Raw genomic sequence first — 26,323 nt, forward strand, 5'->3', positions numbered from 1 at the left:
CTCTCTCTCTCTCACACACACACACACACACACACACACACACACACACACACACACACACACACACACACACACACACACACACACACACACACACACACACACACACACACACACACACACACACACACACACACACACACACACACACAGCTCTTTACTGCCATCTGGCTCTGTAGTTCCCATCCCAAAACCCATCCCCCTTCCTTCCCCACTATGGGAGTCTCATCATCTCTGGCCTCTTTAGGCCCATCCATTTATCAGCTTCGCATGATGCACCCACCGCGGGCTTTATTTACCGGTAACCTGATTAGAACTGCTAATGAAGCCATCAAAACTAACAGCTCCTAGTTTTAAAGCAGGGCTTAAATGAACTATGCTCAGACATAGTTGCTGCATGCTGAGCACGCTGAGCCAAGACTCACGCTAAAACATTACAACAGTATGAGTCGGGAGTCTGTATGAGCAGAGAGCAGAGAGAGGGATAACGAGAAGGAGCGATAGAGAGAGAGAGTGAGGGGGAGTGGAGAGAGAGAGAGAGACAAGGGGGGAGAGAGAGAGTGGAGAAAGAGAGAGAGCGAGGTTCTTCAGTGAGAGCCAAAAGGCCTCTGTGTGTGAGTGGTTTTTGGCCAGTGTGGTTCTGTTCTGTGCCTGTGTCTGTTCGCCCCCTCTGACGACTGCTGTGTGCAGACCGGCCCAGCAGCAGGCTGATGGAGACACAGCAGGCTGTGAGAACTGGAGAGGAGGGAGCACACACAGCCACACACAGAGACACACACACACGCTGCTGTGAAGGGCCTCCAATGTGTGTCTGTGTGTGTCTGCACATTGGTGCCAAACACAAATAACTCAACAGGCCTGCTCCCGAATACACACAGAGCTGGGGATTTGGGGACAGATGATTCTCTTCAATGATTACTGGAGGAGATGGCAGAGGATCTCACCATACTGCCCAGCGTTATTATGCCATTTAAATGTGCATGTGTGCATATGCCGTGTGAGACTCTTGGTTTGTGTTTCGGTACATAAATAGCTTGATTTCTCATCCAAAGAGTATCAGACATGTCTCCAGGGCAAAACTGCACTAGAGGTCATTGCCTACTGTAATGTGTGTCCCAAATGGTACCCTATTCCCTTATTTAGGCCCATAGGGCTCAAATCAAATCAACCAAATGAAATCGAGCGTTACTCGCCACACGCTTCGTAAACAACAGGTGTGGACTAACAGTGAGATGCTTACTTACGGGACTTTCCCACAATGCAGAGAGGAAGAAGATGGAGACATAATCGAAAAGTAAAACACACTATAACGATAACTATAGACACGGGGTACCGGTAGAGTCGATGTGCAGGGTTACGAGGTAACTGAGGTAGATATGTACATATGTAACTAGCAGTAAAGGGAGCGATCAGTAGTGCACTATATAGGGAATAGGGTTCTATAGGGCTCTGGTCTAAAGTAGTGCACTATATAGGGAATAGGGTGCCGTTTGGGACTTAACCCTAACAGTTATTAGAATGGCAGTGTTACTGGTGAGGCTAACCAGAGGAAATAAAATCAACACTGAGGAAGTACCCTGCTGTTACAGCAGAGCGATAATAATCAGAGTATGTGTGTTGATATTTAAAACTCAATTCTGCTCTCCACCGCCAGTGGCCTGTACTATATCAATGATAGCTGTCAAATGGGGGAGTACATTTTTTTGTGTTTTTTTTACATCCCTCTTCTAAATACTAATCCAGTAATTGAAAGGCCTTTTGACCCCATCCTAGAACACGTCTTTCAATAATTAAACTCGAACTCATACAAAGTGAAATCACTGAGGCATGACTCAAGGACCATTGACATGATCCATATTATTAGATCCCCCGTTCCCATGCACCACTGACAGTCCTCACACACCATATCGTCCTTCCATATTATGTAGTTCACACACACCACAGTCACACACCATAGACAGTCCTCACATACCACATAGTACCCACAAACCAGATCAATCCCAAGCACCATATAGTTCTCACACACCACAGACGGTCCTCACACATCACAGACGGTCCTCACACACTACAAACAGTCTTCACATACCGGTAGACAGTCCTCACACACCACTGACAGTTCTCACACACCACTGACAGTTCTCACACACCACTGACAGTCCTCACACACCACTGACAGTTCTCACACACCACTGACAGTCCTCACACACCACAGACGGTCCTCACATATCACTGACAGTCCTCACACACCACTGACAGTTCTCACACACCACTGACAGTTCTCACACACCACAGACGGTCCTCACACACCACTGACGGTACTCACACACCACAGACGGTCCTCACACACCACTGACAGTTCTCACACACCACAGACGGTCCTCACACACCACTGACGGTACTCACACACCACTGACAGTTCTCACACACCACAGACGGTCCTCACACACCACTGACAGTTCTCACACACCACTGACAGTTCTCACACACCACTGACAGTTCTCACACACCACTGACAGTCCTCACACACCACAGACGGTCCTCACATACCACAGACGGTCCTCACACACCACAAATGGTCCTCACACACCACAGACGGTCCTCACACACCACAGACGGTCCTCACACACCAAAAACGGTCCTCACACACCACAGACGTTCCTCACACACCACAGACGGTCCTCACACACCACAGACGGTCCTCACACACCACAAACAGTCCTCATTCACCACTGACGGTACTCACATATCACTGACAGTCCTCACACATCACTGACAGTCCTCACACATCACTGACAGTCCTCACACATCACTGACAGTCCTAACACATCACTGACAGTCCTCACGTTTCACTGACATTCCTCACATCCCGCTGACAGTCCTCACATATCACTGACAGTCCTCACATATCACTGACAGTCCTCACATATCACTGACAGCCCTCACATATCACTGACAGTCCTCACATATCACTGACAGTCCTCACATATCACTGACACCCCTCACATATCACTGACAGTCCTCACATACCGCTGACAGTCCTCACATATCACTGACAGTCCACACATATCACTGACAGTCCTCACATACCGCTGACAGTCCTCACATATCACTGACAGTCCTCACATACCCCTGACAGCCCTCACATACCGTTGACAGCCCTCACATCCCGCTGACAGTCCTCACATATCACTGACAGTCCTCACATATCACTGACAGTCCTCACATATCGCTGACAGTCCTCACATATCACTGACAGTCCTCACATACCACTGACAGTCCTCACATACCACTGACAGTCCTCACATATCACTGACAGTCCTCACATATCACTGACAGTCCTCACATACCATAGAATTCATGGCAAAGTGATTGTGCTGCGTTTGGAGGTCCAGGGCGTGCTGGTAGCTGACGCCGATCTCTGTGTGGCTCTGCAGGAACACTTCCTTATTGTGACTGATCCAGTCAAACATCTACGATGGGAACACAGAACAAATACGTGAGATTGGTTACGTTATTGGTTGGGTCCTGTGTGGCCCAGCATGGAGCTTGCAACACCAGCATTGTGGTTTCGATTCCCGCTGGGGCCCACCCATACAACAATGAAAGCACACATATAAGTGACACGTACTTGGCATATTATATGATATAATCTTAGACATTCCCATTGATAGTTTAGCACAGCAGATACATTATTTAGATTTTTTTTTTGTGGACTGGACAAAGAGGAAAGATATAGAAAATAGCAGAGGGCTGTACTTGAACCCATGCTTCAGCAGTATATATGTGTGCCAGAGGCAGCAGACTAGACCACTAGACCACCCAGAGACATTATATTCGTTACATGATATTATAGTCCTCTCCTTGGCATTAATAATACACTAGTGATCAGATTTCATCAAACGCAGTCATCTCTCTTTCAAATCCTGGACAGCCACGCTTGACTATACAATAAAATGTCATATGATGGTGGCGTGACAAGCGTGATTATTGGGTGACACAGGAACAACTCTCTAGGCCAGCAGCTTCACATCTCCGCTCTGTAGAGCCTGCGACGTTAGAACAAACCTATTTAATCAGGTTTGATCGAGCTGTTAATTAAACATTGACACTGGCGTGACCTCTCGCCGCTTGCCTTCCGATGGGAGTCCTTACAGAGGGGGAATCAGTCGCCCGGCGTGTTTGTACTGATATCACAGATTAGTTTCTCTGTTGCAGAAGCTGTTTGATAACTAACGCTACATTCATTATTATCGCATTCAAACAACGATGAAATTGCGGGTTAAATGTATTCTATTTATTCAATGAGAAGTATTTTTATTTACAAATAGAACGGGAAAAGCTGAAAAATGCCTAGGAAATAGTGCTCCGCCATGTGTTTTAGTTTGACGCATATTTCTGACCGTCAAAGTAGGGTTTGATGAAATCGATTTTATTGTTGAAGAGACTTGAAAGACCGTGTGATTGACCACTTACTTGTAAATTCTCCTACTTGTCATGCTTATTAAATGACATCTTGTAAATTCTCCTACTTGTCATGCTTATTAAATGACATCTTGACGGCTTAATCTAATATCTTACAAATCAAATGAAGAGAAGCTGGCTAAAGAATTCATTAATAATAATATAATAATAATAATATATGCCATTTAGCAGACGCTTTTATCCAAAGCGACTTACAGTCATGTGTGCATACATTCTACGTATGGGTGGTCCCGGGAATTGAACCCACTACCCTGGCGTTACAAGCACCATGCTCTACCAACTGAGCTACAGAAGGACCACCAATGACTGTTAGCTGTTTTTGTTGGGGGGGGGGGACAAATTCGGACTCAGAGCAGTTAGTTGATAATGCTGATAAATGACTCCCTATCATATTCACTTTGAGATGATGAATAGTGGAGAGCTAGTCGGGAAAAGAGAGCGATGATGAGCATTTATCATTTAGTCTACAAACCATTTTCCTTAAATGACCAACTCCATTAAGCAAAAAATGTACTCTGGAAAAACGCCACATTCCTTGAAAGAAACCAATTGACAATACGACAGATACTATGATTCTCTACAGGGCATAACCTACAACTCTCCTCACTAAAATCCATTTGAGCCATTTTGTGAGAAAAAAAACAAAATGAATGTTTTGGATCGTCATGACAGCAGGGGAAGACGACGACGTGGAGCCGAGGCGGGCCAGTAATTGTTCATTTTTGTCTGCGTTTAAAATGGCTATTGCCTACATAGAGTGCTACAAAAGTAGTGCACAAAAGAGTTATAGGGCGCCATTCGGGACGCAGCCAACAGAGATCACATGAGGTCATTACGGAGGAGGAGGAGGAACAATAAACACCTGCGTCCATCCTCCCTCCCTCCCTCACTCCCTCCCTTCCCTCCCTCCCTCCCTCCCTCCCTCCCTCCCTCCCTCCCTCCCTCCCTCCCTCCCTCCCTCCCTCCCTCCCTTCCCTTCCCTTCCCTTCCCCTCCCTTCCCTCAGTGAAATGAGGCCTTCTGTCTGATACTGTTCCCTTTGGTCCTAATCCCCACAGATATGAACTGTCTCTACAGGGGTTACACGCGGACACGTTCGGTTAGGCCAAGCATTGTACAACAACAAAAAAAGAATAGCCTTCTTATATTCGAGCTTCAAAAGGAGTCGCGTAAAACAAATGTGTTTCGCCTTTTGAATCTCCTCTCCGAATACTAACGTAGAGGCGTGCAACCCCGAACGCTACTACGATTGTCCAAGTGCTTGGTCGGACCAGAATCAAAATAGTCCAATGTGTGAATCTGAGTTTACAAAATGACCAGTACCTGAATTGTTGAATCTGTTGTTAGTAAATCGCCATCCAATCGGAGAGGACACAGGGAGGGACATACACTGTACGTGTGCCATGCCTTAATTGGCATTGTCCCCAGGGAAATTAATCATTATCTGGGCCGGTCCTAATCAGAGGCCCTTTGGGGCTCCACGATCATTAGGGAAGGGACTGACTGCACTTATCCAAATGAAGGCATCTTCGTCATTGTAGGGTTTATTGGGGGGAGTGTTGGCTTGAGGGATTGGAGAGAATATTGCACGGTTATATGGGAATAATATAATTTTTCTTCCTCTCTGTAAACACTAGCTGTGTGGCAGTTCTACTATAGTTTATTTGTCTGGTTGCCTTGACGAAGCAGGAAATGACCTGGCAATGTAGAATATTGTTCAGAATCATATGATATCATCTTCGTCATCGGAATACTATCACCTTCTCTTAGAGACCCGCCTGTGTCTCTGACCTTGCCAGAGTTGTGTAGGTCTTAACGTGAGGTTGTTGTTGCGTCATTCCTAATGAGTTTCGGGGTATTTGGGGTATATGAGGTTTTCCTTTAAAAGCCCGGAAGCTTTTCAGAGAACCAAAAAGAATCACATGTAATTATTACATGTACCTTTGGGTTATTGACATTGTCAAGGGAGATGAGTGCGTAGATGAGAATAAATCATTTTGTCATCTCTAAAAACCCACTTAGAAAAATTTCATGACTTGGAGAAGTGGGCAAAATACATGTTTATTCCCCCAAATACCATCTCAGGGAATGATGTACTGAGCCGCTCTGTTTTCATAATATATTATAAAAGCACATATCCTTGTAAAAGCATATTATATCCCATTTAATATGTGTTTCCAATAAATACAAAACAAATGGCAGAGTTTTCTATGTATTTAGGCCCTCCATATAAACCGAGAAATGCGATGTGCACTACTTTCGTACACTATATAGGGGACCGGGTGCCATTTGGGGCGCTGCCTAGGCCTCACATCACATCGAGCCCAAAGTTTGTTATTGGTTCCCGTACTGAGGACATTCACGATGCGCCTCTAGGATAAATATTTGAGGACAAGACTCTAGGATATTTATATGCCAAAACCTCTCAATTGGTTTGCAACCTTTTTAATATAAATTCCTTGTCAACGTTTGTCTGCCTTACTATACACAAGGCACATGTGTGGCAATAAGTTTGGTCTTTACTAAAACGCCCTGCGAGATCAAATCAACAGTGTCTTTAATGTGATGCGGGTTTATTATTTTTATTCTGTTAGGACACACAGGGTGTTGTGAAATCTGTGAATGTATTCTAATGTTTTTAAAATGGTATAACTGCCTTAATTTCGCTGGACCCCAGGAAGAGTAGCTGCTGCCTTGGCATATTAAATACAAAATACACATATACACAGATCAACTCAGCTTAACAGTTGTTATTGTGATGGTTGTTTCTGGCCCCTCTGGGCTTTGGTTACTCACCTTCTCTGCGTCCTGCTCAAAGAGGCGGAGCTGGAAACACTGGTCCAGTTTGAGCTTGCGGACGTGCCACATCTGGTGCAGGTGCTGTCTGGTCGAGTGCAGCTTGTCCAGCAGGCTGGCGATCTTAGGCACCACGCTCTGGAAGTCGGCGCTGCCCGAGATGCAGTTCCTCCCAGAAAAACCGTCACTAGACCGGATACACTGAAGCAGCCTCTGGCCCTCCCTGTCCAGCTCCTCCACGGGAGCCTTCATCACCTTCTTCTTGAGCTGCGTGTGCTCGTCGATGAGCCGCCGGGAGCCCTCCACGTCCACCGGGAACTCCTTCTTGGCCAGCAGCTCCTGGAGGTCCTCCAGGCGGGAGAGGAGGTGCACGGCCGAGCCCATGAACTCCTCCAGGGCCACGCGCAGATCCATCCACTCCTCGTGGTTGTACTCCAGAGAGCCCTCAAAGTCGTCCGTCAGCTGGGACGGGTCCACCAACTTAGTCAGGCCCTCCACTGACACCATGTTAGTCTGTCAACAGCACACAATGGAGAGGCTCTCGTTATGTTACCCCCAAACCGGGTCCAAGCTTCATTGGACGCGTCCAAAATAGTACTCTATTCCTTATATGGCAAACAAGGCCCAGGCTGTATGTAGGGAATAGGGTGACATTTGGAACAAAGCCATTCAGTTTCTTATTAGCACTACATGTTCACTGTGGAGGGAAGGAATGAGAGAGGGGAGGACCACGGGGTGTAAACATAACCTCACACTACCTACCATACTACTCATGGCCGACCTCTGTTACAGCCCTACAGGCAGAGAAAGATGGGGAAATCGCGGGGAGGAAATAATCATTTCTCACCGGTCCCTCTGAAAATACAGCTCTGTGCTTCCTGTCCGGCTTTAGAGACATGTTCAAATTAGCGACTGTTGTTGAGTATCGCTGATAGTCCTGTGATTGATTAGACTTTAAAATAATGTGCTATTCAACTCTGGCTGAAATGCGACATCAAAACGACTCGTTTATCGTAAGAATTGAAACTGGCATTCAGGGCAGTAGGTAGACATTCCAACCAAAACAAGGTTCTGTTTGCGCCCATGCTGAGCGAGGCTTACCTCAAATGTGAACTTGGCACTGCCAAAGTTGGTCTTCTGCTTCTGCCAGAAGTTGTCGGGTTTGATAATCAGCGCCACGCAGATCTCGGCGGGGAAGGCTTCCTGCAGGGTCTTCAGCAGAGGCTTGATCAGGTCCCACTTGGAGCCGCGCATATCAATGATGACCGTGAAGCCTCGCTTGCACACATCCTCACTGGGAGATAGAGGAGATGAAAGGACCATTCGAGAGAGAGGAGAGAGGGATAGTGAGAGAGAAATGGAGAGAGGAGGGGCGAGAAAGAGAGAAGGGGGGTGAGTGAAAAAGAGACAGGAAGAGAGAGAGAGAGAGAGAGAGAGAGAGAGAGAGAGAGAGAGAGAGAGAGAGAGAGAGAGAGAGAGAGAAAGATAACCAACCGCTAGTACCCAGCATTCCCTGTACATCACATCCACTCCCATAGAGTCTGCTCGAGCTGGGGCGGTCGACGTCACGCCATCCAACACCACCATCCAACACTCCCTACTTAATATCCCTCTGCCAATTTAGACTCCCCTGGACTGTCAGCCAGGCACGGTGCTAAAGCCATTACACCACTGGAACTGTGTAACTGCTGTGACTAAATGACAAGCGCTATTCAATTGGAGTTGTTTCCAGCTGACGCACTGCTTCTACCTTCGGTGTGGTACGATCCCTCCTGCGATTTGACTTTCTGACAAGCCTGTCATCGACATTAAGCTCTGTTGTTTTAGATTATCATACAAACGATAGCATATCACACACAAACCTCTTCTCTCTTCCTGGGCATGTCCTCTTTCGATGTATCAGGCTTATTTGCAGAGAGTCTTGTTTCAATTTCAACCCCGCAAAATGGAGGGCCCCACTTTTCTTTCAGGTTATGAGGCTGTAATGCTATTAACGCTCTATTCTTAGGCCTGATGCTCCGAAAGCACTTTAACGCGACAGACCCTCCTCCTCCAGCCTCCGCTACTTCTGCAATTAATATGATCCTCCGCATCGCTTTTTTTGTGCAGGAAGACTGGGGACACACAGGAGACAATGTCTGCATCCCAATTGGCTCCCTATTCCCTATGTAGTGCACTACTTTTGACCAGGGCCCATAGGACTCTGGCGAAAAGTAGTGCACTACATAGGGAATAGGGTGCCAATTGAGACGCGGACAACACATTTGTACCAACAGCAATCTATTAGGCCGCCTTGTTTCCTGCCATTTTCTCTTCTCAATGGGCCAAGGACAACAGGAAAACAGCCTTGACACAGTCACACACATCCTACTAGTAGAAAAGAGAAGTGATACTGGTTAGATGAATTTCTCCTTTGTATTGAGTAGATGAGGTGCTATGTGAAAACACTACTTTCCAGGTACTGTAGGCTGAAATGTCAATGGATATGTAGCCCGTGACCTTTGGCTTTGCCACACTGATTGTCAATGAACAGCAGCATTTATCGACTTGGAATGTGTCCTAAATGGAACCCTACTCCCTTTATAGAGCACAATGGGCCCAGGTCAAACGTAGTGCACTATATGGAAAATAGGGTCCCATTTGGGACATAGAGACGTCGACTTGCTCGTTCACTTTCAAATTAAGGGAACATGTTGAAGTGGTTATGACATCATTGTCTCAGTGTGTGGTTTCCCTCACCCATGCAAGCTCAGCTAATTCCAATGAGCTCAATACAAACAGAGACTGTTGCTGAAATATCACAGTAGCTATCGCTGCAAACACATATCCAAGAATTACAAATAGAGAGAATTAACATTTTCTGGACGCAGAGAGGGAATTCCAATAAATGGCTGGGTAGAGGTCGGGGAGTGGGGGATAGGTTGGGTGGATGGTGGTACTGGTGGGATGGATCAATAGCATTGACAGAAACAGGAAAGGAAGCAACAGGCACTGCCTGGGATGCTGTGATCTGGAGCTACAGTATCAAATCACATTTTATTTGTCAGATGCGTCAATTAGAACAGGTGTAGACCTTACTGTGAAATGCTTACATTTATTTAATGAGGCAAGTCAGTTAAGAACAAGGCTGACCACACCGCAGGCTGACCACACCGCCCGAGCGTTGCAAAATAAATGTAGAAATGTATATTATTCAATTATGGCACCCACACTGCACCCACCCTAAAATAGAAGTCAGTTCTATTTGTGACGCAGATCGCGCTGCAAGTCCTGCCTCTCCCGTCTCCCCATTGGTTTATAGAAGCAGGTACCCACGTGCCATCTCCTCATTGGTTATACTCACATGGGTGACTGAAAGACGAACGAGATTGGTGGCGGTGATGCACCTAATTTATGAAAGTTCCCCTCGCAATATGAAGTCCAGAGAAAGAAAAGCCTAGAAGGAGGAGAGATGACTAGAAACAATTCGGTTGACCCCCCCCCCGGCCAAACCCTCCCATAACCCGGACAATGCTGGGCCAATTCTGGGTCCTATGGGACCCCCAATCACTCCGGTTGTGATACAGCCCGGGATCAAACTCGGGTCTGTAGTGACACCTCTAGCACATTAGGCCGCCGCGCCACTTGGGATGCCTTAACTAACAATGCAGTTCAAGAAATATAGTTAAGAAAATATTTACTAAATAAACTAAAGTAAAAAATTAAATAAAAAGTAATGCAATAAAATAACAATAACGATGCTATGTACAGGGGGTACCGGTACCGAGTCAGTTTGCAGGTTAGTCGAGGTAACTTGTACACCTAGGTAAGGGGAAAAGTGACTATACATAGATAATACACAGCGAGTAACAGCAGTGTAAAAACAAAGAGGGAGGTGGCTATTTTATTAATTTTTGAGCAGTCTTATGGCTTGGGGGTAGAAGCTGTTAAGGAGCCTTTAGTTACCGCTTGCCATGTGGTAGCAGAGAGAACAGTCTATGAGTTGGGTGACTGGAGTCTTTGAGAATTTTGGGGTTTTCCTCAGACACCGCTCAGTGGGTCTAGTGTTTCCCGGGATGATGGTGCTGATGTGAGCCATGTCCAGCCTTTCAAAGCACTTCATGGCTACCGACGAGAGTGCTACGGGGCAGCAGTCATTTAGGCAGGTTACCTTCGCTTTCTTGGTCACAGGGACTGTGGTGGTTTGCTTGAAACATGGAGATATTAACACAGTTCTTAATACAATTCCTGACGGTCACAGTCACACAACTCATTATGAAACCATTTTCAGCGTCTTTAAAGAAAGCACACACCGACAAAAGGTGGACACCGAAACGCCGGCGTGAATTTATTCAGCCTCTCCGGGGAAAAGAGAGACCGAGAAATACGTGAATACGTGAAGCTACTTGAGAGAGAGAAACAGAAAACCACAAAAGAGTCTGGAGAGAGGCTCTCATTGCTCAACGGTTGACAGCGCGGCTCTAGAAGTACGCCATGTGGCCACGCCCCGCTTCCTTCTCTCTGCTCTGTAATTACCTTATCCTTTTCCATTCGCGACATGTGTTGGTAATGGTGGTGGGTCAGTTGGAGGGGACTGTTTAAACTCTCATTAAGCAGGTCACACAGAGAGGCTTTGAAGCTGACTTCATAGGTCCACTGGCAGGCCTGATCGATGGCTGAACGCACTCAGTGCAGCCCCGTCACTCCGCCTGGCTGACAGCTCCCGAAACACACACACAAACCCATGTGCGCACACACACCATACACACTTGCGCACACACGTATGCATACACACGAACAGGCACACATGCACAGGCACGCGCGCACAAACATTTTCCACTGCAGTTAACAGCGTGGCCACGAGGATCAGCCCGGGGAAATATAAGTGTTTAGATAACACAAGAAAAACACACACACACACACGATGCCACGAACTGAATGTGAACATTTTCAGCATATTTGAAACCATGGCCCAGGCTCTGACAGATATAAGACCAAGCTAGTGAAACACATCGGTGCCTACGGAAAGTATTCAGACGCCTTGACTTGTTCCACATTTTGTTACGTTACAGCCTTATTCTAAAATGTATTAAATATATGTTTTCCCTCATCAATCTACACACAATACCCCATAATGACCAAGCGAAAACAGGTTTTTAGACATTTTTGCAAATGTAGAAAAAAAGAAAAACAGAAACACCTTATTTACGTAAGTATTCAGACCCTTTGATTTGAGACATTGAGCTCCTGTGGATTCTGCTTCCATTGAAAGTCCTTGAGATGTATCTACAACTTTATTGGAGTCCACCTGTGGTAAATTCAATTGATTGGACATGATTTGGCCCGTCTATTTAAGGTCCCACAGTTAACAGTGCATGTCAGAGGAAAAACCAAGCCACGAAGTCGAAGGAAATATCCGTAAAGCTCCGAGACAGGATTGTGTCGAGGCACAGATCTGGGGAAGGGTACCAAAACATCTCTGCAGCACTCCACCAAGCAGGCGTTTTATGAAGAGTGGACAGACGGAAGCTGCTCCTCAGTAAAAGGCACATGACAGCCCGCTTGGAGTTTGCCAAAAGGCACCTAAAGGACTCTCAGACCATGAGAAACAAGATTCTCTGGACTGATGGAACCAAGACCGAACTCTTTGGCCTGAATGCCCAGCGTCACGTCCCTACAGTGAAGCATGGTGGTGGCAGCATCATGCTGTGGGGATGTTTTTCAGCGGCAGGGACTGGGAGACAGCTCTTAAGGTTCCTTTGAGAACATTTGCCAGATAAAGAATGGTGTGGCATCAGACGTGGTATCCACATAATTTCTAAAAGGTTTGTGAAATGTGTGGAAGCCTGTAGATGTGCCCCTTTCATACAGCAAATTGGCAAATGTTAAATAGATTTTTCAGGGTACCATTTCTAATGTTGATTTATGAGTTAAATGAACACTAAAAACAGTTCATTTAAGACTAATTTGGTGTAAAACAACCCCAGTGTTGGTGTTAACAACCAGAGTTGAACCAAAACCCCAACCGTCATATAATATTTCCCAGCAGGCTCTGTTGCGGGTAGATTTTATTTATTGTTTATTTCAATATCTATCTTTCTGCCTGTACATTAACTTCATTCATTCATCTTATGCTACTCAAATATTAATAACGTACATTTTTCTAAAGTACACTGAACAAAAATATAAACGCAACATGTAAAGTGTTGGTCCCATGTTTCATGAGCTGAAATAAAAGATGCCAGAAATTGTCCATTCGCAACAAAAAACGTATTTTTCTTATTTACATCGCTGTTAATGAGTAGAGTGCCTCATGTTGGCGGTGGGCTTTTGGTATGGGCAGGCATAAGCTACTGACAACGAACACAATTGCATTTTATCGATGGCAATTGAGCGCACAGAAACACCGTGACGAGATCCTGAGGCCCATCTGAAGCTGGAGACATATATCTCCCTCACTAACTTTAAACATCAGCTATCCGAGCAGCTTACCGATTGCTGCCGCTGTACATAGCCCATCTGTAAATAGCCTATCCAATCTACCTACCTCATCCCCGTATTGTTTTTATTTACTTTTCTGCTCTTTTGCACACCAGTATCTCTACTTGCACATCATCATCTACACACCTATCACTCCAATGTTAATTTGCTAAATTGTAATTGTAATCAAAGAACCATCCCATTGAAGGTTCTTCAGAGAACCTAAAATGGTTCCCCTATGGCATCGCCCTGAAAAACATTATTTTGTTCCAACTGGAACCTTTATTTTTAAGTGTAGGGAATAGGGTGCCATTTGAGATGCAAGCCTAGTGTGCATCGAAGGGAGAAATCCGATCTGCAATGTACAGATAGGTTTAACGTACTAAGGCAGGTAAGGAAGCAGAGCAGCTGTTCTAGCAAACTGTCATAAATCATTCCTGCGGCTTTTCTTCAGGGAGTCTCTCTAATGGCCCTCCTGGAAAAACTAAAAAGGCTTGGTGAGAGGGAGAGAGGGAGCCCCCGAAAAATCCTGGGCTCACTGTTTACATTAGCCCACTGTAGCCTCAAGGATGGGCTCACAGCCAGATGCTTTCATGAGACTTCACTCCACACTAGTCCATACACCAAATGGGTGAGTCCTAAACTGCACCCTATTCAACATATAGTGCACTACATTTCACCACAGCCCTATGGGCCCTAGTCAAAAGTACGGCAGTGGTTCCCAACTCTAGTCCTCGATTACCCCCAACAGTACACATTTTTATTGTAGCTTCAGACTGTCAACTAATTATCAGGCCCTCAATGAGTTGAATCAGGTGTTTTATGTCCTGGGGCTACAACAAAAACTGTGCTGTTGGAGGTCCTCGAGGACTGGAGTTGGGAACCACTGACATAGGGAATAGAGTGCCATTTGGGATGCATCATTTGTATACAAACGCTACATTAGCCAAACACAGCCTGAGCAGAGGTGGAAGGGAGTGGAAAAAAGACTGAGAGTAACAGCTCTACTATGGATGGATTAGTTAATAGTGCAACTGGGTTTGGCCGAGAGGTTGGCTTTCTGAAAGATTATAGATACAATTTACATACATCCTTCTGTGGGAGCTTTTTCACATTTGTCCTACTAGAATTACAATCACAAAAGGAACACTTGGCTCGACACACAAAATCTAAGAATACGCAATCAAATAATGTCTACATTTCATGATATACAGTGCATTTGAAAGGCGTTTAGACCCCTTGACTTTTTCAACATTTTGCTACGTTACAGCCTTTTTCTAAAATATATGTATTTTTTAATTGCCCTCATCAATCTACACACAATACCCCATAATGACAAAGCAAAAACAGGTTTTTAGACATTTTTGCAAACACCTTATTTACATAAGTATTCAGACCCTTTGCTATGAGATTCAAAGTTGAGCTCAGGTGCATCCTGTTTCCATTGATCGTCCTTGAGATGTTTGTACAACTTGATTGGAACCCACCTAGGGTAAATTAAATTGATTGGTCATGATTCGGAAAGGCACACACTTGTCTATATAAGGTCCCACAGTTGACAGTGCACGTCAGAGCAAAAACCAAGCCACGAGATCGAAGGAATTGTCCTTAGAGCTCTGAGACAGGATTGTGTCGAGGCACAGATCTGGGGAAGGGTATAAAAAAATGTCTGCATCACTGAAGGTCCCCAAGAACACAGTGGCCTCCATCATTCTTAAATGGAATACATTTGGAACCACCGAGATTCGTCCTAGAGCTGGCCACCTGGAGAAACTGAGCAAACGGGGGAGAATGGCCTTGGTCAGAAAGGTGACCAAGAACTCGATGGTCACTCTGACAGAGCTCCAGAGTTTCTCTGTGGAGATGGGAGAACCTTCTTGAAGAACAACCGTCTCTGTAGCACTCCACCAATCAGGCCTTTATGGTAAAGTGGCCAGACGGAAGCCACTACTCAGTAAAAAAGGCACATGAGTTTACAAAAAGGCACCTAAATGACTCAGCCCATGAGAAACAAGATTGAACTTTTTGGCCTGAATGCCAGCGCCACATCTGGAGGAAACATGGCACCATCACTACGGTGAAGCACGGTGGTGGCAGCATAATGATGTGGGGATGTGTTTCAGCGGCAGGGACTGGAAGACTAGTCAGGAATGAGGGAAAGATGAATGGCGCAAAGTGCAGAGAGATCCTTGATGAAAACCTGCTACAAAGCACTCAGGACCTCAGACTGGGGTGAAGGTTCACCTTCCAACAGGACAATGACCATAAGCACATAGCCAAAAAAAAAACGCAGAGGTGGGTTCGGGACAAGTCTCTGAATGTCCTTGAGTCGCCCAGCCAGAGCCGGAACTTGAACCCGATCGAACATCTCTGGAGAGACCTGAACATAGCTGTGCAGGGACGATCCCCATCCAACCTGACAGAGCTTGAGAGGATCTGTAGAGAAGAATGGGAGAAACTCCCCAAATACAGATGTGACAAGTTTGTAGGGTCATACCCAAGACAAATCGAGGCTGTAATCGCTGCCAAAGGTACTGAGTAAAGGAACTGAATACTTATGTAAATGTAAATGTGAAATGTTGTTTATTTTTGTTTTATTTTTGTTTTTTTATACATTTGCAAAAATGTCTAAACCTGTTTTTGCTTTGTCATTGTGGGGTATTTTCTGTAGATTGACGAGAAACAATGACAATTGTTTATCCATTTTAGAATAAAGCTGTAACATAACAAAATGTGGAAAAAAGTCAAGGGATCGGAATACTTTCCGAACGCACCGTACACCACGACATGGATGACCATCTCCTTACGACAACATAACAGAATGAACCATGCTGAAGTACGCTCTAATGTGTGTCAGCATACATGTCACCGGCATGTTTCTCCTGCTAGCCACATACATTAAGTCATGTTTACATTAGTATGATTATGAAATGAGTCCAGGGACCGTATGTGTCAAGCGTCTCAGAGTAGGAGTGCTGATCTAGGATCAGGTCCCATCTGTCCATGTAATCTTGCAGGTTGACGTTTATTGTCATGAGTCTTGTCCTGGAGGCAAAACTACGTGATTCCCCTTTAGATATGCCAGCTGCAAAGTCAAAATGGGCTATATTGTAAGAATGTGCCTTTTTGGTTTTAATTTAAAGTTAGGGTTAGCAGTGTGGTTACGGTTAGGGTTAAGGTTAGGGTTATGTTTCAAATCAGATTTGATGACTTTGTGGCTGTGCCAGCTAGTGACCATTCTGCAGAGTTGACTCCAGAACAAGATTGAAACATGCTAAACTGCTTCAATCTTATTCAATGTGATCTAAAAAGCAAAAAACAGATCATAAATCAGATACCTCTCCACTGTTCTTACCTGGGCACAGTGGAGAGGTACGTCACCAGCTGTCGCAGCTCCTCGTGTTTTATTCTATCATGGTTGCTTCTGGCAGGGAAGGTCAGTATGGGGCCACCTCTCTTATCACGACCTCCTGTAGGAACACAGACAGTGGAAATCTCCTTATTTTTGAGAGCAATATGTCAGAAATAGATAGAGCTTTAAGTGCACATCAGGGTTCCGCTCCAAATGGCACCCTATTCCCTATAGAGTGCACTACTTTGACCAGGGCCCATATGGTACTAAAGCTTCATGCTGCGATGCTCAGTATTCTCTCAAAGTGCATCAATTACGGTAAGACATGGTATACAACATAATGAGGGTAGAAAGGGTCTATCTTCATGTCTCTCATTTACTAGGTCTTTATCCTAAATTGGCACCCTATTTCTTGTACTACTTTTGACCAGAGCCCATGGTCAAAAGTAGTGCACTGTAATAGGGAATATGGTGTCATTTGGGACTCATCCCATGTGTAGAGGGATGCATGACCTGTTTGAGGGGGATGTACATTTGTTTATCCCTGGTGCTCATGGAACTTGGCAACAGCAAGGGAGACAGGGAGGCAATGCAGCAACAACGCCCCAGAGGAAGGGCATGGAGGGCCTTGTCCAGGTGGGATTTTGTTGGTGACAGATCTTTGTTGACATTTTTTGGGAGAACCAACCCCCTCGGATGGCGGAACTCCCCCGTGCCTCCCCCTCCCCTCTCTGACAAATGTCCACCAGTCTTTCATCCTCAAGGTCCCCCCCCCCCCTCGGCGTGTGTGTGTGTGTGTGTGTGTGTGTGTGTGTGTGTGTGTGTGTGTGTGTGTGTGTGTGTGTGTGTGTGTGTGTGTGTGTGTGTGTGTGTGTGTGTGTGTGTGTGTGTGTGTGTGTGTGTCTGCACCACACACTGGGCCTCGTCACAGAGATGAGGCCAACATTACTCTACTGCTTGGGGAACCTCGATATATTTACGGGAGAAAATAATGAGTGTTACTGGCATAACCCTGGTTATATGAGAATATATGAGTGAGATGTCTCACTTATGGAATTCGCTCTAGCGAACCAATCACACAAGATCTGTTGGAGACAGACAGGTCGAGTGGCGAACAAGGTGAGTCCCTTCCCTCCTTATAAGGTGCCACTCGCAAATCCTCTGGTCATTCTCAAGCATGGTTCTCTTCCTTGAGCTCGTGCGAGCAGTGAGACATTTCACCCATATATTCTCATAGAACCGGGGTTACGCAAGTAACGAATACGAATACTAATTTCAATGTCTCACTTATGGGATATGGCCAACTCCCGTATCGCAGACATGCTCTGCAAAGCCAGGGTAGTCCCAACAGCATCACCCCTCAGAGGTTCTGAGGAAGGTGCAGTGACAACCAGTCATTAAGACCTCATTAATGTATGAGGGGTGGCCCAACACGCCACATTGAAAATCTCTTGCAAAGAGATGGCTTTGAACAGCGCCCAAGAGGTAGCCATACCTCTGGTGGAATGAGCCCTCAGACCCTACGGGGGGCGGTAAAACCCTTGCTATTATAAGCCAATATACTGTAATAGCCTATCCAATGGGATATTCGTTGACGAAAGAGGAGCCCACACTTGCAGGGGGGCGCCCAAGGCACGAAGAGTTATTTCGCCATGCTTTCGTTCTATCCAAGTAGATATGCAAAGGATGCACTGGAGATAAACGGTGGAGACGCTCCTCTTTCGTAGAAGTGAGGGGCGGAGGGTGGAAAGCCATGAACTCTTGTAATTGCTGCTGATCTTAGGCATAAAGGCGGGGTTGGGTACGAATGGTGGACTGACGGCACGTGCAGCTCACACACTCACTTTGCAGATGTAAGGACAATCAGTAAAGGAGAGATATTTCATCTGCTCGCTTTCCGGCAGAAGTGAAACTGCCTTCAGAGCAATAGACAGGTCCCAAGATGGGGCTAAAGGCTTGGAAACTGAGCGTACGTAACAATGCTCCCTCCATAAGACAAGATAACAGAGGATGTATCCTTACTGTGTTATTGTTGAAGCCCATATGACAGGCCGACAATGCTTCTAAATAGACCTTAACAGTGAAGAACGACCTTCCCTCTGTCCAAAATGTCCTGTAATATGCAAAAATCTGGCCTACAGAGCATTGGTGAGAAAATATCACCACTTGTTTCCATAAGGTGAGCGTGTAGAAGGGGCTCTTGCTGGGTTTTCTCAATGATTTCGAGTGACAAGCCTGTTGAATAATAATGACGACATCAAAACTATGAACCAGCACATTTGGAATGATGTAATAACCAAAAAAGTGTTAAACAAATCAACATATATTTTAGATTCTTCAAAGTAGCCATCCTTTGCCTTGATGACAGCTTTGCACACTCTTGGCATTCTCCCAACCAGCTTCACCTGGAATGCTTTTCCAACAGTCTTGAAGGAGTTCCCACATATGCTGAGGACTTGTTGGCTGCTTTTCCTTCACTCTCAGGTACAACTCATCCCAAACCATCTCAATTGGTTTGAGGTTGGGTGATTGTGGAGGTCAGGTCATCTGATGCAGCACTCCATCCCTCTCCTTCTTGGTCAAATGCCCCTTACACAGCCTGGAGGTGTTTTGGGTAGTTGTCCTTTTGAAAAACAATTGATAGTCCCACTAAGCACAAACCAGATGGGATGGCGTATCGCTACAGAATGCTGTGGTAGCCATGCTGGTTAAGTGTGCCTTGAATTCTAAATAAATCACAGACAGTGTCACCAGCAAAGCACCCCCACACCATCACACCTCCTCCATGCTCCACGGTAAGAACCACATATGCGGAGATTATCCGTTCACCTTCTCATCAAACCAAAGGACAGATTTCCAACAGTCTAATGTCCATGTTTCTTGGGCCAAGCAAGTCTCTTCTTCTTATTGGTATCCTTTAGTAGTGGTTAATTTGCAGCAATTTGACCATGAAGGTCTGATTCACGCAGTCTCCTCTGAATGGTTGATGTTGAGATGTGTCCGTTACTTGAACTCTGTGAAGCATTTATTTGGGCTGCAATCTGAGGTGCAGTTGACTATAATGAACTTATCCTCTGTAGAAGAGTTAACTCTTGGTCTTCCTTTCCTGTGGCTGTCCTCCTGAAAGCCAGTTTCATCATAGCACTTGATGGTTTTTGCGACTGCACTTGAAGAAACTTTCAAAGTTCTTGAAATTTTCCGGATTGACTGACCTTCAAGTAACGACGGACTGTCGTTTCTCTTTGCTTGCTTGAGCTGTTCTTGACATAATATGGACTTGGTATATTACCAAATAGGGCTATCTTCTGTATTCCACCCCTAACTTGTCACAACTGATTGGCTCAAACGCAATAGGAAGGAAATACATTCCACAAATTAACTTTTGAAAAGGCACACCTGTTATTTTAAATGCATTTCAGGTGACTACCTCATGAAGCTGGTTGAGAAAATGCCAAGAGTGTGCAAAGCTGTCATCAAGGCAAAGGGTGGCTACTTTGAAGAATCTCAAATATAAAACATATTTTGATTTGTTTATCACTTTTTTGGTTACTACATGATTCTATATGTGTTATTTCATGGTTTTGATGTCTTCACTATTATTCTACAATGTAGAAAATAGTAAAAATAAAGAAAAACCCTTGAATGAGTAGGTGTGTCCAAACTTTTGACTGGTTCTGTATCTGTATCGGTTCCTAGTCCAACGCTCTAACCACTAGGCTACCTGCCTCCCCAATATCTGTATCGGTTCCTAGTCCAACGCTCTAACCACTAGGCTACCTGCCTCCCCAATATCTGTATCGGTTCCTAGTCCAACGCTCTAACCACCAGGCTACCTGCCTCCCCAATATCTGTATCGGTTCCTAGTCCAACGCTCTAACCACCAGGCTACCTGCCTCCCCAATATCTGTATCGGTTCCTAGTCCAACGCTCTAACCACCAGGCTACCTGCCTCCCCAATATCTGTATCGGTTCCTAGTCCAACGCTCTAACCACTAGGCTACCTGCCTCCCCAATATCTGTATCGGTTCCTAGTCCAACGCTCTAATCACTAGGCTACCTGCCTCCCCAATATCTGTATCGGTTCCTAGTCCAACGCTCTAATCACTAGGCTACCTGCCTCCCCAATATCTGTATCGGTTCCTAGTCCAACGTTCACTAGGCTACCTGCCTCCCCAATATCTGTATCGGTTCCTAGTCCAAACGCTCTAACCACTAGGCTACCTGCCTCCCCAATATCTGTATCGGTTCCTAGTCCAACGCTCTAATCACTAGGCTACCTGCCTCCCCAATATCTGTATCGGTTCCTAGTCCAACGCTCTAATCACTAGGCTACCTCCCTCCCCAATATCTGTATATCTTCTTTACAGCTCAAAGAATGCCTTGAGTTAACAACGGCCTTAGATTATTAGACTAAATGAGATTCTCTCTATTCCACATGGCGTTGAACTTGTTTTTAGAACAGAGTTCTAGTCAGCTCCCATTCCCAAGTCAGCTTTTTTCACCAGCATTTGACCTGTTTACCCTGGTCATTCAGAGATGTGTCAGAAATGATGAAACAAAAGGCAAAAAAATATGTTTTAGTCACACTGGCTGGCTGCAATGAACTTGGAGGGATTCTGGCCAGCAGCATTGTATTAATGAGCATTGAGGTCATGGAAATGTTTATCTCCACTGTCCAAACCTGGGTTTAAACACTATTTTAAATCATTTCAAATGTTGTGTTTGATTGAGCTTGGCTACCACAATAGAGCCAATAGAACACCTACAGAATTGCAAACCCCACCCATCTGGCCCTGCAGCCATGCTAAAGCAAACGCTAAAACTATTTGAAAGATTTTGAATAGTATTTGAACCCAGGTCTGCACACTGTACTGTTGAACTCTGTAACGAGAATGTCCTGTACAGTAGAAATGACCAGGGTGACATCATCATCTAAGCTACAGTAAGGTCTAGGGGAGGGGAATGTGATTTGTCCTTGTACTGACATCCAGTATGTCCCAAATGGAACCCGTATTCCCTATATAGTGCACTACTTTGGACCAGAGCCCATAGGGGTCCCCAGCCTTACATCAACAGTACTGGAAAGCAAAACTGACAGCCCATGTAGAGGTTGTGATTCAATGTAAGGTACTCTGCTACAACAGGATATCATGGGATGGCAGGTAGCCTAGTGGTTAGAGCGTTGCGCCAGTAACTGAAAGGTTGCTAGATCCAATCCCAGAGCTGGAAAGGTGTTCCGCAAGGCAGTTAACCCCTAACAACCCCCCTGCACATCTTTGATTCAGAGTGGTTGGGGTTAAAGGTGGAAAGAAACATTTTGTTTGATTGCATTCAGTTGTGTGCAACTGACCCTCTCCCTTTCCGCAGAATGAGTGATCTCTCATTTCAGTCTCTGAACAGCCATTATGATCCGTAAGGAAGTATTAGCGAAGTTATGACCTGTCTGAACTAATGGCCAATCACATGTCCTGATGTAGCCTCTGCTGGTGCTTCATGTTAATTCATTGGATCAAATAGACAAAATGATTCCCTAGTAACTAAACAGAAGCTAAACAACCGAAACGGGGAGGGACCTACCTGAACTTGTTCAATGAGAAAGAAACTCTCTTTCCCGCACGTAAAAGTTGTTGTTGTTGTGCCGATGGTTAAACGTCTACATGCTTGTCATGTGCTACTAAATCATACTTGTCATGTGCTACTAAATCATACTTGTCATGTGCCAATTTGTAAGTCGCTCTGGATAAGAGCGTCTGCTAAATGACATAAATGTAAATGTAATGTAAATCATACTTGTCATGTGCTACTAAATCATACTTATCATGTTCTACTAAATCATACTTGTCATGTGCTACTAAATCACTTACTTGCTACTAAATCACTTGTGTGCTACTAAAAATCATAAATCTTGTCATGTGCTACTAAATCATACTTGTCATGTGCTACTAAATCATACTTGTCATGTGCTACTAAATCATACTTGTCATGTGCTACTAAATCATACTTGTCATGTGCTACTAAATCATACTTGTCATGTGCTACTAAATCATACTTGTCATGTGCTACTAAATCATACTTGTCATGTGCTACTAAATCATACTTATCATGGGAATTTCCTCAGCATTGGTCTGCCATGAACACTGCCGGGCCAGAAAATAAAACATCTTCATGATATCCCATAGTGGATTCGTCAAACTGAAGCGTCACTGTTGCAACCCAAACAGTACCCAGTAGTGCACTACTTTGGAACAGGGCCGACAGGGCTAGGGAATAGGCGACGCAGGCACACACTCACCTGACACAAAGGCCACTTTCTCTTTCAGCACAGGCAGGACATCAGACGCCTTAATCGCATCGTTTCTGAAGGACCCTGGAGAGGAGGAAGAGAGTCAGATCAGGACAAGATTCAGCCAATCAGGACAAGATTCAGCTAATCAGCTTTCATCTCTGTAATCTCACTAAGTGATGTACATTCCTGAAATAAAAGGAACACATAACTACAGTCTGATGATGATGATAGATAACACAAAGACAAGCTCGCACTTCTCCTGAATGTTTTTCCCAGACTCTGAGAACTTTTTCTTCACAAAGTTTTCTAAGCCAATGACATTAGAACAGGGATAAATGACGATTTAAAAAAAGAGAACAAACATAATGGTATGTTCCAGTACTCTATGCTATATTTTTTTTTTAGGCCTAGCTGATTATTTCTCATCATCTGTAATCACATACCTGTAATATCGTCGTTAAAGTCCTGCATGGTATATGAGCATCGAAAATAGGTTCATTTGCATTCAAGAGAATGTTTCCCGAATCACAGAGCACCATTTAGGACTATTACAAAGCTATTACCGTAGGTTTCTACCGCTCTTTCCCTCTCATTGACTTCACACTGCATACAGACTTGGTATTCACAACCGTGCCTGGCCACTTTCCTCTCTTGATCGCACAAAAACACAGGGGGAGAGGCGAGGCAAGGACATTGATCACAACGCAACAGCAGCACAACGAGCTGGAGGATGAAGACCATTCTCCACACCACACCACAGCGTGATATGGGAAAACAACTGAACACCCCCCCCACAAGGTGTTTGAGTCTTATTCAAGTGCGTAACGCTAGTCTTTTGGACGTCAACATTCTAATAAATACTTTTGATATACGCTACCGCAAAAAAAGAAATCTAATTTGGTTGCGTTTATGAATGTCTTAGGGTGACAGAATACGAAATAACAATTTATTTCAAAGAACACAATCGTATTTTCAATAGTTTATGTTACAGTATATGCACAAATGAAAAACCACTAAAAACACCACAAATCAAGTGTTAAAATTCGTTAACCCGTAACCCATGAACCCTTATGCTTGAAATCACTAAAATACTACTTGACGTAATTTTTTCACTATGATCCTTCATCTCCTTTCCTAAGTATGGGTCTCAAACTTCTAAAACAGTTTGTCCTAGAAACAAAGCGTTCTCCACACGAATGGTGCCACCATGCTGATCGCATAGATATAATTATAATTTCCCGAGGATTTTCAGAGGCTGATCAACACTGATCTGAAGTCAACTTTTAAGTCAATTTGACCTTCACCGTTGACCTTTGCGCTAGAGACAGATGGTATTCTGTCAGTAAAGCGCTATCCACGATGAGCAAAAGCATCTAAGTATATTTTCCATTAGAGGCCAAGGGACAGTGATCTGGTCGGGCTAAAAATGAGCAAAACATTTCATAAAATGTCATAAAATGACATTTTAGGTGACCAAAAATATTTGGACAAATTCACTATGTGTTTTAAAGTAGTCAAAATCTTAATATTTGGTCCCATATTCCTGGCACAAAATGATGTTGGATGCATTTGCTGCTTGTTTTGGTTGTGTTTCAGATTATTTTGGACGCTACCGTGATTACGGATAGGGAATAATGGACTGAGAAAGTTACAGAAGAACAAATATCACACCCCCAAAAAATGCTAACCTCCCCCCGTTAATATAATGCTGAGAGGTTAGCATGTCTTGGAGTATGATAGTTCTGCGTCTGTAACTTTCTCACTCATCATTATTCACGATTCATTCAGGACTTATCCGTAATCATGGTAGCATCCACATTAACGTAGAAGTGTTTAGTAACATATCATATGCTTATTTACAATAAAAGTGACTCCAAAATGACACAATACATGACACACCATTCATTTCTATTGGGCACAAAATAATCTGAAACACAACCAAAAACAAAACAGCAAATGAATCCAACATCATTTTGATGACTATGACGGTGGCACGTTGAAAGTCACTGAGCTCTTCAGTCAGGGCCATTCTACTGTCAATGTTTGTCTATGGAGATTGCATGGCTGTGTGCTCGATTTTATACACCTGTCAGCAATAGGTGTGGCTGAAGTAGCCGAATCCACTCATTTGAAGGGGTTTCCAAATACTTATGTATATATAGTGTATCATGACTATCAGTCATGACCAGGGTTGGAAATTGCGGGTAGATTTTTTTTTTTTTTCAAATGCGGGTAGATTTTTTATCATTGGGGGATAAGAATGTATATTTCACTAGCCACGCGAGCGGGGTGGTCACGCAGAGCATTTGGGAACATAAACAAAAAAATCAATCCAAAGCCCACGTGTAGAAGTTGGTCAAATTGAAAGAAAGGCTACTATTAAGTGTACATTTGTCCTCGTGTTTCTTGTTACATCGTTTTGTTCACATGCTACAGTAGGTTGTTTTCAATGTTCATTTGAGTTCGATGAAACTGTCTAGATTTTTTTTCCATCACAGACAAGCCAGTGCCCAAGTTACCACGGTAACGCTCCATCCCTTAAAGGGCAGACAGAAAATTGGGCACAGGCTTGTGCTTGATTGAGCATGGATCACTCCCAAACACTTTTAGTCACTAACTTTTAGCCATTGCTCTCCTAGATGTATTTGTGTGCTTCTACATTTCTACTTAGGAGCACATCATGTAATCATTGTACAAAATGGAAGCGTAGAGCCATGGCATATTTCGAGTTTAAATAGATTATTACTGTGCTTTGAGTGTTGTGCATGGAATCACAGTAATTCTGTCCAGAAGTTCGATTTTAAAATAGAGCTCAAGAAATGTAACCAATCTGAAATTCATAGACAGGGGTATGGATGCAAGGCACTGACCATCTGTGAGATCAGAATCAACCAAAAATGGATGGAGGCCAGCAAATGATCACGAGGCAAAACAGACAGGAAAAAAAGC

At 44.5% G+C, this 26,323-nt stretch overlaps 1 protein-coding gene across 1 annotated transcript in view; it reads right to left on the reverse strand.

Annotated features, from left to right (window-relative positions):
• The window catches only part of LOC124043812 (kalirin-like), a 291,619-nt gene that overhangs the window by 147,299 nt on the left and 117,997 nt on the right, over positions 1 to 26,323 (reverse strand). The window contains 5 exon segments of the mRNA XM_046362792.1: positions 3,348 to 3,470; positions 7,278 to 7,790; positions 8,379 to 8,571; positions 17,092 to 17,206; positions 23,381 to 23,455. Coding sequence (XP_046218748.1) covers positions 3,348 to 3,470; positions 7,278 to 7,790; positions 8,379 to 8,571; positions 17,092 to 17,206; positions 23,381 to 23,455 — 1,019 coding nt within the window.

This window comes from Oncorhynchus gorbuscha, linkage group LG09, assembly GCF_021184085.1.
Source record: "Oncorhynchus gorbuscha isolate QuinsamMale2020 ecotype Even-year linkage group LG09, OgorEven_v1.0, whole genome shotgun sequence".
Lineage (NCBI taxonomy): Eukaryota > Metazoa > Chordata > Actinopteri > Salmoniformes > Salmonidae > Oncorhynchus > Oncorhynchus gorbuscha.